Source organism: Myotis yumanensis, unplaced genomic scaffold (genome assembly GCF_028538775.1).
Source record: "Myotis yumanensis isolate MYYU_CA2020_CCGP unplaced genomic scaffold, mMyoYum1.0.hap1 SCAF_21, whole genome shotgun sequence".
In the NCBI taxonomy this organism is placed as follows: domain Eukaryota; kingdom Metazoa; phylum Chordata; class Mammalia; order Chiroptera; family Vespertilionidae; genus Myotis; species Myotis yumanensis.
The window spans coordinates 14,250,117-14,264,526 of NW_027223772.1; the positions used below are offsets into that span (position 1 = coordinate 14,250,117).

The 14,410-nt window shown below is 57.5% G+C and overlaps 1 protein-coding gene across 1 annotated transcript; it reads left to right on the top strand.

The window, feature by feature from the left end:
- The first annotated feature begins 283 nt into the window (after positions 1–283).
- GADD45G (growth arrest and DNA damage inducible gamma) lies at positions 284–1,754 on the top strand. Its single transcript, XM_070400805.1, has 4 exons — positions 284–428; positions 629–730; positions 843–1,056; positions 1,148–1,754. Exons 1-4 carry the CDS (start codon positions 376–378, stop codon positions 1,256–1,258), a joined length of 480 nt encoding a protein of 159 aa, XP_070256906.1. The 5' UTR covers positions 284–375; the 3' UTR covers positions 1,259–1,754.
- Positions 1,755–14,410: the final 12,656 nt, after the last annotated feature.

Sequence of the window (14,410 nt, forward strand, 5' to 3'; positions counted from 1 at the left end):
TTAAATATAACTTTTCCTTTTAAGGACTTAAAAAAAAGCAAGATGAAATCTGCAGGCTCCCAGTCTGCCTAGTAACACCCGACAAAAGCGGCAGATTTGAGGCATTGTCATCCCCCGCAGCCCTCCCCGCGAGGCCTTCTGGCACGAGCCGCCGGCCGCCGCCTCATTTGCATCAGAAAGCGGGCGCCGGCCAATGGGCTCGCAGCTCCCGCCAGCTGGCGGCACCTCCCCGGCCTTTATAAGCGCGCGCAGCTGCGGCCCCCGAACTTGCTTGCACGCGCCAGCGGGGCTTGCACGGCTCCCCTCCGCTCCGTGCGCCCCGCCTGCTCCGCCTGCTCCGCGTGGATATCTAGCTGCTCGCCCACCGCCCGCACCATGACTCTGGAAGAAACCCGCGGCCAGGACACGGTTCCTGAAACCACAGCCAGGTAGGTAGGCGCCGGTGCCGGATGTCTGTGAGCGCGGGGAGGTCTGTGACCACTGGTCAGGCGAGAGCCAGTTGGCTGGGGAGCCCGCCGGTTGGGGAGCCCGCCGGCTTGGGGAGCCCGCCGGCTGGGGGAGCCGGGCGGGGTGTACGTCGGCGGGGCTCTCGGCCGCGTTTCGGCGCTCACGCACTGGCTTGTTCCAGGATGCAGGGCGCCGGGAAAGCGCTGCACGAGCTGCTGCTGTCGGCGCAGCGCCAGGGCTGCCTCACCGCCGGCGTCTACGAGTCCGCCAAGGTCCTGAACGTGTGAGTACAGACGCCGCGCGCAGAGGGACTGGGGACGGGTCGCGGCGGGGGGACGGCGGGGAACCCCAGGGCTCTTGGCCCTGACCGCACCGCTCCCTCCTTGCCCGCGCAGCGACCCCGACAACGTAACCTTCTGCGTGCTGGCCGCCGACGAGGAGGACGAGGGCGACATTGCGCTGCAGATCCACTTCACGCTGATCCAGGCCTTTTGCTGCGAGAACGACATCGACATCGTGCGTGTGGGCGACGTGCAGCGGCTGGCGGCCATCGTAGGCGCAGGCGACGAGGCGGGCGCGCCCGGAGACCTGCACTGCATCCTCATTTCGGTGAGTGTACTCCCCCGGCTCCTCGCTCCCCCACCCCAGGCCCGGGTGGCGCCGGTGGCCAACCTGGCTGACCTCTGCGCTCTCCCCGCAGAACCCCCAGGAGGACGCCTGGAAGGACCCCGCCTTGGAAAAGCTCAGCCTGTTCTGTGAAGAGAGCCGCAGCGTGAACGACTGGGTGCCCAGTATCACCCTCCCCGAGTGACAGCCGGCGGCGGGCCGTGGTCTGATCTATGTGGAGGCGCCCCCGAGCGCGTAGCCCCGGGCTGGCTCTGCGGACGCGCCCTCGGAGGGCGCCGGAGTTCGGCGTGGAGACTGGCAAGCGGGGGCCCGTGGAGTGCCAGAAGGAGGCGCGGCTCCCTCCCAGGAGGGGGCCCGGAGCGGCAGGGGCGGCCTGGCCCAGAGCCCAGGACTCTACAAGTGTGGGGAGCCGGTGCTCGCCCCGGAAGGCCAGAGGTTGGCCGCGGTGCTGGGAAGGACGAAGGACGGACTGGCCGGGCAGGCGTGACTCAGCAGCCTGCGCCGTGGGCAGGAAGCAGGGGAAAGGCGAGGCCAGGCGGCCTGGACTTGCACAGCTACTGGAGCTCTGACCGACCTAGCAGTCTGCACTGCTGTTTCAAAAGGGGTCCGGGCGATGCTTCATTTTCTAAAGGATTATGCTGCTGCAGCTTTGACTTTTACAATAAACTTACTGAAACAAACTTACTCTCTTTATTGAGGGCAGGGGGTCCTTCCCGAGGGGAAGATGGTCTGCAGGCGCAGATATTGCCGCAGCTCATGGAGCTGGAGGCACCTGTTCTGTCCTCCTGTCTGGGCTGAGTTACAGGCCCCCAGGGAGCGCGAAGTGGAGGAGGGGAGGCTGCCCAGAGTTAGGGCAGGACTTGAGACCAGCTCCTGTGTTTCTCCTTTTAGGAAGATTTTTAAATTTGCAAGATAGGAGCATACTTGAGATAAGACATCAGTGCCACAGCTAAAAGCTGGCCATCCCAGCTGATAACAGCAGCCTCGCTCTCCCCTCCCCCTCCCCCCCCCCCTTCCCCTTCGACAGCTGCTTATCTGAACAGCTTGCAGGGGCAGGCAGCCTTCCTACACAATGAGCTTCGCCTTGTGCCGAGGAAGCAGCCCTTTGTGGTCCCTGAGGTTGGCGGCAGACAGCTCTCAGGAACCTTTTCCTCTTAAAGGAATGGCCCAGCATTGTCACCAAGGTATTAGCAATCAGTATGACATGATGGCTGCATTTAAGCATGAGTCATCGTTTTGTCGTGGCTGTGACAGAAAAAGATCTGAGCAAAAATGGGAAGGCATCGTCTATACAAGCAGGTGTGAGCAAGTCTCATCTGCTGTCTACTCTTCCGAGTTCTCTGCCCACAGCACAGGGCTGCTGCGGCTCAGCTCCATGGAGAGACATGGAAGAAAGAATTTAAATCTTTTCAGCAAAGGCTTGCTTAGAAGGACCCAGGGGGGAATGTCCCAAGTGAACCTTTCTTATTAGGCAGGTGTGGGTTGGTTGACCTCTCCTGACTTGCGTGCTGGTAACAGTGCTGGGGCCACCGAGCCTCCTGGGCAGGGCGGGTGCTGTTTTTCTAAAAAGGAGAACTACTGTTAGCAGCGGTTCCAGGTGGCTGTTCTGCCTTGTTGGTGCCGCTTTTTACATTTTCTCCAAATCCTGGAAGCATTCGCACTGCAACAGGACTATATGAGCTTATTCTTCCCGGAATGAAAGCATCATGTTTCACATTTATCAGCTCTTAAAAACCTTTCTTCTAGAAGATAAAAGCCCAAAGAATAATTCAGCTGCTTAAAACCCCAAGTTTCCCTGGCTGAGGCAGAACCTTTGAGGTGGCCATTCCCACAGCAAGCTGTCGAAGACACCTGTGGGGCGTAAATCCTGCAGGTGGACCCTTCCACCAGTGTATTTAGCAGGGCATTGCCCCGAGCAGGCTGGCCGAGCGACCCTGGTCCAGTTGACAGCCCTTAAGAAAAGCCTCACAGATTAGAATTTACAGCAAGGCCACCCCATGGAGCCCCAGGGCTAGGAGAATGTGCGGGGGGGGGGGGGGGGGGGGGCGGGGAGGGAGAGAAAGTGCATGCTGGGACACAGTGCCAGCCCCAAAGGTTGTGCTTCCATGTTCTGTATGAATGGGTGTTGAATGCTATTAGAATGAAATGCCTTGGAGGACATGTACACAAATGCACAGTGCTTAAAAATACACGACTGCATTCATACTTTGACAACCCGAAGTGGTCATGCACACACGAACTAATTAGCACATGATTTTTGAGTCGAGCGTGTGGGCTGCTGGGCACAGTCCTCTGCGAACTAACATGAATGACCACGATACTTAAAAGTGACCGAAGGCGTCTGCTGACGATCACAGACCAGAAGCGGATGCGAGTTCGGGACCCTGTCTGGGTCCAGGGCCCAGCACTTCACCTGCTGCCACATCCCAGCTCCAGCCCAGCCGCTGACAGTGGGAGGAAGGCTACTTTCATTAGATAACTTTGTAAGTTTATCCAAGTTGTGTGCATTCGTTGCAGACATTCATTTGTTTGTATCCGTTTATTCATTTTGTAGAACAGAAGTGAAAGAAAGGCTACCACATTTTGGGGTCTCCCTCTCTCCTTCTCCCCTGCGGTGCACATACTTAAACACACACAACACTGTTACAAACAGCTGGTCAGACCCTGCATTCCTCATGGGGTGTGTCCCCCCAAAGGGCAAAAGGGAATCTCCTTCCTCAGCACAGAGGAGACTTTATTACTTAAGTGGGGGCAGTGAGGCAGGCCCGCCTGGCGCAGCTGAGCTGCGCGGAGGGAGGTGGAGCTGGCAGGCGAGGCCACTGGGGCCTGCGGGATGCCCACAGTCCTGACACGCCTTCGATCCTGTGCTGGGACAAAGTAATACTGGGTCTCTGTCAGCAGCCCCGTTTTTTAGTATAGGTCAAACTTTCCTTCTTTAAGTTACAGAAAAATAATGCTGGACAATTTACTTCTTTCGGCAAGTAAAGTGTTCAACTAAAGAGTGCCTGAGTCCCAGGCATGGAGGAGGCTATGGCCACCTGCCGTCGATGAAGGGCGAGGGCTGCTGGCTGCAGTCTGGATTCTGGGAGCAAGTGGCTGCTGGGAGCTGCTGGAAACACCCAGCGATGCCCGATTCCACCCAACTGCAGCAAAGGTCTTCAGAGCCCGAGGGAGCTGGGCTGGGGAGGAAAGCACAGCCCTGGGCCTGGGCTTGGGGGTGGGAGAGGTGGATGGTTCATTAGTTCATTCATTCATTCATTCATTCATTCATTTCCTCATTGCTGCTTTCATTCGTCCTGTGGACATTTACTGTCTGGGCATTTCCCAGGAGGGGCTCCAGCAGAGGAGGAGTCTAGGGGTCTGACATGCTGTGCGGGGCCAGGGCTGCAGCCTTGGGCACTCACTCCCCCGCCCAGAGCACTCCGCCAAGAAGAAGTGAGATGAGGACACAGTAGCACCGTTCTCCCACATGGGTAGGTAATGCTATGAGAACCCACAGACCACCTAACAGGCGGGCATTGCAGGCCATGGCGGCATTCTCACTGCCCTCTGCTTCTCTCCCTCCCCATTGGTTTCCGTTCTTCTGGTTTCTCTCCAGTCCAACCTTCTCGGGCTGTGACCATCTGTTTCTTCCCCAAAATGTTTAGTGGTGACAGGCCAAGGCGGGTGCAAGCCGGGGCCCATTTGCCCCGCCAATCACCCTGCAGAGTGAAATCATATAGTTCTTAGCTTTTACTGACTGACTTACTTCACTAAGTATAATATTTTCAAGGTCCATCCATGTTGTTGCAAATGGCATTATTTCTTCCTTTCTTTTGGCTGAGTAGCATTCCACGGTGCACATGGACCACATCTTTATCCAGCCTCTATCGGAGGGCACTTTGGTTGTCTCCATGTCTTGGCCACAGAGAATGATGCTTCAGTGAACATAGTGGTGCATATAACTTTGCCAATACATGTCTTTGAGTTTTTCATGTAGATAACCGGAAGAGGGGCTGCTGCAGCATACCTCGAGATAACTCTGTTCTTAATTTTTTGAGGAACCAACAGACAGACTGCTTTCCATAGTGGCTGTACCAGTCTACATCCCTACAGCACTGAATGAGGGTTCTCTGCTCACCATAACTTCTCTAACATTTGTTATTACCTGTCCTGCTGATAATAGCTATTCTAGCAGGCCTGGGTGGTATCTTGTAGTTTTTTTGTTGTTGTTAATTCTCACCCAAGGCTATATTTTCCATTGATTTTTTTTAGAGAGAATGGAAGGGAGGAAGGACACACAGAGAGAGAAACATTGATTTGAGAGAGACACATCAATTGGTTGCCTCCTGCACATGCCCCAACTGGGGTTGGGGATGGAGCCTGCAACGCAGACGCACAGGGCAAAGCATGGGGAGGGGCCGGAGTTTCCACGCCGTGTCTGGGCGTCACCCTCCCAGTTCTGCGATGTGTTCACCACCAGAAGCTCTCGAGTGGTTGGAGGTTGTTCTTGAGGCTGCAGGACTTCGCCACGATGGATGAGATCTTTGCCATCGGACACAGCTCTGTCTACATCCCCTCTTCCCTCCCTGGAGGTTGGGGTTGGGGCTGAAAGTTTTAACCATCTAGTCCCATGGTTGTTCTTCTGGGGACCAGCCCCAGTCCTGCAGCTTTTTAGGGGTCCCCCAAAAGTCATCTCATTAGCATAAACTCAGTAATAGTCTGAAGGGGCTTGTTTGAAGGACAGAAGAGCTCTCACCTATCACTCAGGTCTTCAAGCCTTTAGCAACTGGCCCTTGGTCCCTCTCCCAGGGAGCCGGCCACTGAAGCCGCTGCGTGCAGACACAGGCAGTGGCCAGAGGGCCCGGAATTCTCAGAGGGAAAAAAGGACCGGGAGGATGTGCCTGGGAAAACGGGGTTTGAACGGGGTCAACCTGCTGCTGACGCCTGAGACCTGGTAGTGAAGTACTTTAGTCAAAGCCAAGCCCTTTTCTCGTGGCTGCTCGTGGCTTCCTGTTACCAAGGAAACACACCTGCCTCTCCCAGCCTCTGATGCGAGGGCAGCAGATCAGTGAAACGCAGGAAAGCGTGTCTCTGGCGGTCTGAGAGCTGCGGCTGGGGGAGCAGTCAGTTATGGGGACATCATTAAAAGGGTGTAGAAGCTTTTTCCTTTTCCCCTAAAGTGGGCCCTGGTCCTACAACCACTACCATCTCATTCTCTTGTACCAGGTGCCTGATGTGGTTTCACTTCCTCCCTCAGGGGCACCCAGGTCCTGACTCCCAGCTTCAGGTCTGGGGCTGCTTGGAGCAGTCTGAGCCTGGCTTCCCAGTGAGGTGCGAGAACTGAGTCAGCCTTTTGACGTGGTCTCTGCAGCTGTCCCTGCCTCTGTGACGGGGGCTCGGGTGACACTCACTTAATCCGATCTTCCTGGGTGGGAATATTGCAGGAGGATGACTTTAAATTGTTTTTCATTTTGATGAAGTGCAGACAAGTAGAATTCTAAGCACCCACATCCACACAGCAATCAAAAGCAAAATGGAAAGACGAAGCAGACTGGAGGAGCCTCTTCCTTCTCGGCAAGATCCACACTCCCCAGACATCCCTGCGGCGAAGCCATTCCCAGAGCGCCGGGCAGAGGGAGCTGGAGCTGAAACACCCCAGGAAGGAGGACGCTGCTGGGGGTCAGGCAGAGCCCGGAGGCTCACCGAGACCATTGTGCACTCGTGCTCTGCCCTTGGACTGCAGCCAAGCCCTCACGTTCTGGTTTTGTTGGGGCCAAAAGAATGACAAGATAAAGCCCAGGGAATGGGGCCGTTGGCCCTCAGTTGTCAGACCCTCTGTGTGGCTTGGTCGAGGTTTGGGGAGCCCAGTGCAGCCTCAGAGCTCAGGCCTGCAGTCCTCCTGCAGCTCAAGGCCAGGACCAGCAGCGCTCCCTTCATGTGGCCTGCACACCCCTGGGCCTCAGTGCGTCCGGCCATGCGAAGCCCCTGCTCAGAATCCTGATTATGTTGATGGAGAAGAAGCCCTCACCAAGTACCTCATTCCAGGGCAAGGGGCCATCCCACCCTCTGACCCCTGACCCCTGCAGGTCCGGTGCTTGGTGAGGCCTGGGCTGGACCTGGTGCTCCCTCTCTAGTCTCCAGCCACCAGGAGTGCCCTTAGGGTTGGCCTGCCCTTCCTGCTGCAGAAACACCTCTCTCCCCCACACCTGTTTATTCCTCCACATGGCACTCCTCACACCTGCCTCTCCTCAGCTGTCTCCCCCCCACACCTGTCTCTCCTTCACATCTGTCTTCCACAGCTGTTTCTCTCTTCTGCACCTCTCTCCACACTGCCTCTCTCCTCCCTCCATACCTGCCTCTCTCCTCCACACCGTTGGTGCAGGCTTTCCTTTTTTAAGATATAGGCTCTCCAACCCGCTCTGTGCTGGCCATAGGCTTCCTGTCTGCCCACTATTGCTACCCCACTTTTCACAGTGCTGGCTGATACCAGCATCCCAGCATCCTCATGTTACCCCCTTTCCCTTTGGACCAATAGATCTGGTTGCTTCCTCTGCCCTGCCTTGCTCCAGTCATGAGGGAGGGGGTGTCTCCTCCCCTTCCCCACAAGTCTCCTCCCCTCTCAAGGCTCTTCTTGCATATCACCGAGACCTTTTGACAAGCTCGAGCCTTCCTCATGGAGAGGGACAGAGTGTCTACTTTAAATCCAGCGGGAGGCCTGGGGCAGCTCACTCCATCATGGACTGGGTGGAAGAATGCCATGTTCTTCGGAGCACATATGCACATCGAGCTTGCTTTCTGCCATATACTCTCTAAGGACTGCACTTCAGATGCTTCCTGCAAGGAGAGGAGCAGAGCCATCTGAGCAGGAACATTGGTTTGATACGTGTTGTAGGAGTTGGGGTAGAATCTGCCCTTTCATTGTCATCTTCGTCATCATCATCATCACCATCTGGCATATTTGCCGAGTGCCCGCCTGGTGATGGAATACAGATGCTGGACAATTTGAAGACCTTGCATTTTATGAGAAGCAAGACCAATTTAAAAAAATCAATAGGAAGACAAATAGTGAGAAGCACTAACTTCCAGAAGGACGGGGGAGGAGGGCGCAGCAGTGAGAAGCTCTGATACGGGCCGTGCACGGGAGGGTCTTGTCTCTGTTGCAAGAAGGTGGAAACGGCAGCGCGTCCTGTGCTCCTGTGCAGAAGTGAGACGGGCCTCATGGCGAGGGGATGACAGGCACTCACTGAGGACAGACAAGAAGGATCGGGGGGATGTGGCTGCTACTGGAGGGCAAGTTGGCTTCTGAGGGTCCCAGTGTGTTGAGACTCCTAGGGCCTGGGCAGACCTGGCAGCAAGCGTTGAAGTGAACGTAAGGCCAGCGTCAGTTCCTCTGAAGAACAAAGCATCCGCAGCCTGGTGGGGTGTTCCCCTTCTCTCGGGATTGGCTGGCCTGGGCTCTGCAGTCCTCTCGGGCAACGGTGGCCTGGAGGACATGGCAGGGGCCGGACTCAACCAGAGTGCGGGGTGCTGAGGCGCCTGACAGCTCTCCCTCCCTGCACCCCCAACACCCAGACAGGCAGCCCATGCTCACTGCATTCTGCTGGCTGACCCGACCTGGCAGGCCTGCACGCGGCACGGGAGGCAGTCCTGGGGTGCGGGGCTGCCTTCGGAGAGTGGCTCGGACTCACGCTGCTGAATCGGGTCGAGCTGGCGAGTCCCTTGGTGGGAATGTAGCTGATATAATCCACTCTGAGGGAAAGATGTCAGATACCAAAGGGGCTATAGTGGGCGGGAAGCATGGCTGCTGCTCTCTGCTAGGAACGGCTTTTAAAATTTTATATTTTAAAAGCGAGGAAGGGCGAGGGAGAGAGAGAGAGAGAGAGAGAGAGAGAGAGAGAGAAACATCAATGATGAGGGAGAATCACCTATCGCCTGCCTCCTGCACTCCCCACACTGGGGATGGAGCCTGCAACCCAGGCAGGTGCCCTTCTGGGAATCGAATTGTGACCTCCTGATTCACAAGTCCATGCTCAACCATGGAGCCACGCGGGCCAGGCGAGCACAGGCTTCTGAAAGGACTTTCGCAGAATCAAAACTGCTGAGATGATTTCACCACAGACACATCCCCTCCTCAGCTCAGTGCGTGGCTTAGTCTAGCCCTTCGCCATGAGGCCTGTCGTTGTCCGGGAATCCTTTACTGGCACCTGAGGGTCCCAGGCGGTGCGCCAGGCCCCAGCCATCTGCACCAGTCACTGGGCCCCAGCGCTCCCTGCCTCACATCTGTGGTCTCAGAGTCTCCCCGATCCAGCCTTCCCCAGCGGACCTGCTGCCCAGAAGCAAATCCTGTGGCCCCGACTTCCCTGGGCCCCCAGCCTTCACCCGGCTCCCTTCAGACGCTCCTCACCGAGCTTATGGTTTTGAATTTCTGAAAGGAAAGTCCCCTGTGGGAAACATCTGGGCCTTCTGCGTATCACTGGACTGAAGGTGGTGGGTTTCTTGATGGGAGGCGGTTGGATCCTGCCAGGAGAGCCCTCATTCGCCTGGGAGTCAGCCGGGGGCTGGGGGCTGGGGGCTGGAGGGAGGCCAGGGCCTGGGGACCGGTTTCAGACCAGCCTGGGCTTCCTCTGCCCACTCACAGGTCTGTCCTGCTCAGTGAGAAAAACAGTAATGTCACAATGAATTAGGTTTGAGCCACAAAAATAACAACTAATCCATTAAATCTGTAATCTAGGCTTGGGGACCAGTTGGGCTCGACATTCTTCAACACGTGACTCCTGCCCCTCTCTCTGTGGGCCTGCCTGTGGGCTTCTCCCCGGACTGGCCAACGGGAGCGCCCGGGGAGAGTCTGGCATCTCTTCCCTCTCCCTCCTGCCACCACGTGCTCTGTGGTGACCTCCTTCTCCTCTCACCTCGGCAGGCCCGGGGCCGGCTCATTCGTGGGCAGATCGCCCGGCAAGTCCAATGGACCTGTCCCTCCGATCCCAGGGCCAAAGCAAGGCCTGTGGCTGTGCCAAACCCAGAACAGAGCAGCAGAAGCTGACACGTGGTGCCACTTACTCCCTCCCCAGCAGGTGCACCCACCACCCTTCTCTGCAAAACTGCCTGGGCCACGGGGAGCCTCCGGCTGGGGGGGCGCCCTGCAGGCTCAGCGGGAGCCTGCAGCCACAGGGAGGCACGAAGGCCGACCCACTCTGGGGCTCCCGGGCGTCGGGCAGAGCTGTCCCCACCCTCTCCAGCCTCCTATGCCGTCTCCTGAGAACATCGGAACCACTGCACCGAGGCCCTGTCCCCACTCAGCGGGACCTGGGCAGGAGCTTTCCCTCCGTGGCAGGAGGAACCCCCTGCTCGCTGGCCCTGCGACTCGTGAGCCCACCGGCACGGGAGGACCTGCCCGTCAGCGGGTGTGAGCACCAGGGGACAAAGCCGTCAAACGCCCTGGAACCACGCCTGCACCCGAGGCCGCGGGCGAGCTGGCGGAGTCCCCGTGGCTGGTGTGTTTTTAAAGGAGAGGACTTGTTCCTTTTTTTGCAAAAGAACAGGACTGGGGACTTTGGGCAGCCGCTCCTGGGCGCTACACTTTACTGACAGGAGGTCCGCCACTAAACCCTAAGCTCGAAAAGCCAGGCCCCAAGGCTCAGGCCACCAGCAGGGAGTGGCTCCAGGCACTGTCCATCCAAGCACAGGACACCCACCCAGTGTGGCCAAGGACAGACCTCAGGAGGGAGCCAAGGGAGTGGGAGCAGGCCTGGGGTGTGCGGGCGGCCCTGGGGCTGCCGGGGAGCATGCCCCCGAGGAGGAAGGCCAGGCCACCCTGAGAGGAGGTAGGTGCACTCCAGGGCCACTTGCCTGTTCCCTCAGCTCTGGCTGGCCTGTCTCCTTGGCCCTGAGGGCGCAGCCCCCATTGTCTCGAAGTGCCTGCCCATCCCCTGCGTCTGTGCAGACTCAGAGTCTGGAGCAGGGCTGCTGCTGCTGGTCCAGGGAGCACCCTGTGCCTGCCCCCCCGCATGGCGCACAGGCCCCGTGCCCACAGCATGGGGCTAACTCTGAAGTTACTAAGGACAGGAGTTTCCACTGTCATCCAAAACACAGCGACCCACAGCCTGACCCCTGGCGGGAGGACTGAGTGACCCTGTGGAGGGGCTGTTAGGAAGAGAGAGGAGTCCCAGCTATACCATGAGACGGAGCTGCCCCGGCCCCTGGATCATTTTGAATTCCTGGCCCCTGACTACTTCCCAGCTATGACCCTCGGTACCCATTGGGCATTAATGTCCTTATTTTAGTGAACTCTGACCTCTCACAGTGACCACTGACTCTGAACCTGAGCTGGCGTTGGTGCTGGTGGCCCCGCTAAGTGACTCAGTGCCTCCCGGAACTGGCCAGAGCCTGGCCTTTCCACTTGCAGACAAAGGGTTGAGCCACTGGGCTCTTGAAGTTGCTCAGTTAGAGGGTTCCAGTTTCCTATGGTCCCACAATAACTGTTCCCTTAGCAGCTTCCTCCGACACAAAGACACATGACACACACATGTACTCATGCACCTGTGTATGCACGCACACACACACACACGCACACACATGCGTACACATGTGCACGGACACACATTTCCACGGCCATCTATTGTGAGGCCCAATCTCTGTCTCGCTAGACTCCTCAGCATTTAAGTAGCTCACAGGGTTCGCTTACCAAAGTGGACGGCCCAGGCTGAGTGAGAGGAGAAGGGTCTGCTCCAGCCTCTCAGAGAGGGCGAAGGTGCCCTGGGAGGGACTGGAGCCCCAGTCTGAAAGGCGTGGCCACATCCTGTGAGAGCTTTCAAGCATGCCTGATGCTTTGCCTTTAAAATGGTGAGCCCTGGAAACCAAACGGGCTCGTCTCCTTTCCTTCCACCCTAGGCTGCACTCTCCAGGACAGCCTGGCGGTCTCCAGTGTGCGCCTGCCTCCTGTCTTCCTCTGCCCCTGCCACCATCAGCCACACGCTGAGCAACATCCAGGCGCTTTCTGCCCTTGATCTTTGCTTCTGTTCCTTCCCAGGGAGGCTGACATCTGTCCCATAAAAACGCAGGGAGACGCCCTGGCCAGGTGGCTCAGTGGGTTGGGCATCATCCTGTGAACTAAAGGGTTCCGGGTTTGATCCCTGCTCAGGGCACATACCTGGGTTGTGGATCCCTGGTAGTGGGTATGCAGGAGGCCGCTGATTGATGCTTCACTCTCACATTGATGTTTCTCCCTCTCCCTTATCTCTCCCTCAAAAAAAAAAAAATCAAAAAACAATTTTAAATAGGAGACCATCCTATTTCAAAGCCCTAGGATCCAAAAGGTCTTTGTCTTTTTTTGCAGGGCAACTATTGAAAAAGCGCTTCTTTCTACAAGCATTCTTTGTCCTAACACTCATTATTTTTTTTTTCACATCTGCAAATTACTTCAAATAAATAGGCTAGGACAGAAAAAGTAAGGGCTAGAACGCTTGGTTTCTACTAAATGATTATGTTATGGGAACATTGCACCTTCTGGAACCTGGGGTAAGGTGACGGTGGCCAGCCAGGCCACAGTACGTTCTGTTCTGAGCTGCAAGTCGGTGGCTTCCCCACTGGGTCTTGCACAGGTTAGCAGTGGGTGACGGAGAACTTGAGACCTCAGAGGCCTCCAGGCCAGTCGGCCCAGGGGCAGATTCCAGAGCCTGCCTGTGCGCCTGGCCGGGCAGCGCTGGCCTGGGCAGACGCCACGCCATCAGATGTCTGTGTGCAGCCGCTGCTGCTTCCAGAGCTCGCGGGGCAGGAGAAATCTCTGGCTGGTGTCTGCCCTGTGGAGAAGGGGCCTGGCACTCCAGGTGGAACCTTCTGGAAAGCAGAACTTTGGCACGCGAGCCTCACTCTCTGCCCTTGCCCAGGGCCGACCTCACTAAGTGATCCTGCCCCCCAGCCTCTTCTCGTCTCCTCCTCCATCCATCGAGCCCACGCAGAGGAAGCCGGGGCCTCTGCAGAAACTGACTGAGCAGAGCCACGAGAGGCGCTCAGCAGGGCCTCCATCACGGTTGCCCAGTAAAGCTGCTCCCTGTCCCTCTCCTGGGACGTGAGTGCTGCTGACTTTCTGCTGCACCTTGAACCTGCACCTGGCACGGCACCCCAGGAGGCCCCTGCCCCGTGGCAGTCATGTGTGTGAGGCTGTTAGGCTGACCCCCAAGGAAGCCTTGCTCTGACCCGCCTTTCCCAAGTGCATTCTGGCCACCCCAGGGCCTGCTCTTTGTGGGGGGGGGGGGGCTCTGGGAACAACTATTCTGTAGGACTGTCTGCGTCATCATTTGCTGTCAGGGGAATGTGCCACTGTGGGCGATTTTGTGGGAGGAGGGGCTGCTGGGGGCTCAGCAAGTGACCTCAGGAGGGGGCACCGTTGAGAGAAGCGTGCTCCGGGGCGCGAGGGAGCCGGCTCAGCTCGGCCCGCGCAGCCCTGCTGAGGGAGGGAACAGCTTTTGTGGGACTGAACTTTGTGGTGCATGGAGAAATAGCATTTCTTTTCATTGGAAAAAGGAGAGAAGGTTTCCAGGTAGCCAGGGGGCCTGCTGCTGTCTTTCTGGCAGAGAGAAGGCTACCCAAACACATGGTAGAATCGCTCTGTAGTTCTGAGAGGTTTCGACACGACTGCGTCATGAGCCAGAGAGGAACTGCAATAGCGTATTTGTCTGTCTTGTTGTTGAAGCACGAAGCAAGCCCCTGGTTTGAATCCAAAGCTTCCACTGGAGTGAGAAGCATCGCCCTGGGCTCGGCAGTGCCTCATGGGACACAAGGGGAGGGCCTGCGGCCGCAGCTTCCCTCACTCAGGGCACCTCTGCCCTTCCCTCCCTGCGGCCTGTGGTATCATGCTCACCCTGGATGCGCCTCAGTGAGCAAAGGACCTTCTCCAAATTAGAGTTCCTTGCTGTGACCCCAGCGGCCAGCAGGCGCCCTTGGGGGATGGGCGGCGTCGAGGTGCCGGCTTGCAGTGCCCGGTCTCCGCTGCGTGCTGGGGGGCGGCTGCGTGAGGGCGATTCCTGCTGCACGGCCTCCAGAGCTGCTCCGGGAATTGCTCACAAGGCCTGGTTCCTTCTTGCCAGGGTGTGACTGCAACGGGCCTTCTCGGACGTCTGCTTGACGAAGGAGCTAGACGAAGAGGGAGAGAAATCATCCCATCCCAACTGAGGCCAGAGCCAGAGGCAACTCCCTTGGCAACTTGGGGTGACCTGCCCATGTCCTCACATTGCCTGGGCCTTGGCCCCTGGCTGGGCGGCAATTAGGTCCTGAGGGCACAGCCCTCTGCTGGCAGCACCTCCTGTACCAGGGTTATTTTTATCTCTGTGTTGAGTGGTAGTTTATCTTTATTGTTCTG

Coding starts and splice junctions, on each gene's coding strand:
- GADD45G (XM_070400805.1), top strand. CDS start 376: ATGACTCTGGAAGAAACCCGCGGCCAGGACACGGTTCCTGAAACCACA. Junction 429..628: donor GTTCCTGAAACCACAGCCAG/GTAGGTAGGCGC, acceptor GGCTTGTTCCAG/GATGCAGGGCGCCGGGAAAG. Junction 1,057..1,147: donor TGCACTGCATCCTCATTTCG/GTGAGTGTACTC, acceptor CTCTCCCCGCAG/AACCCCCAGGAGGACGCCTG.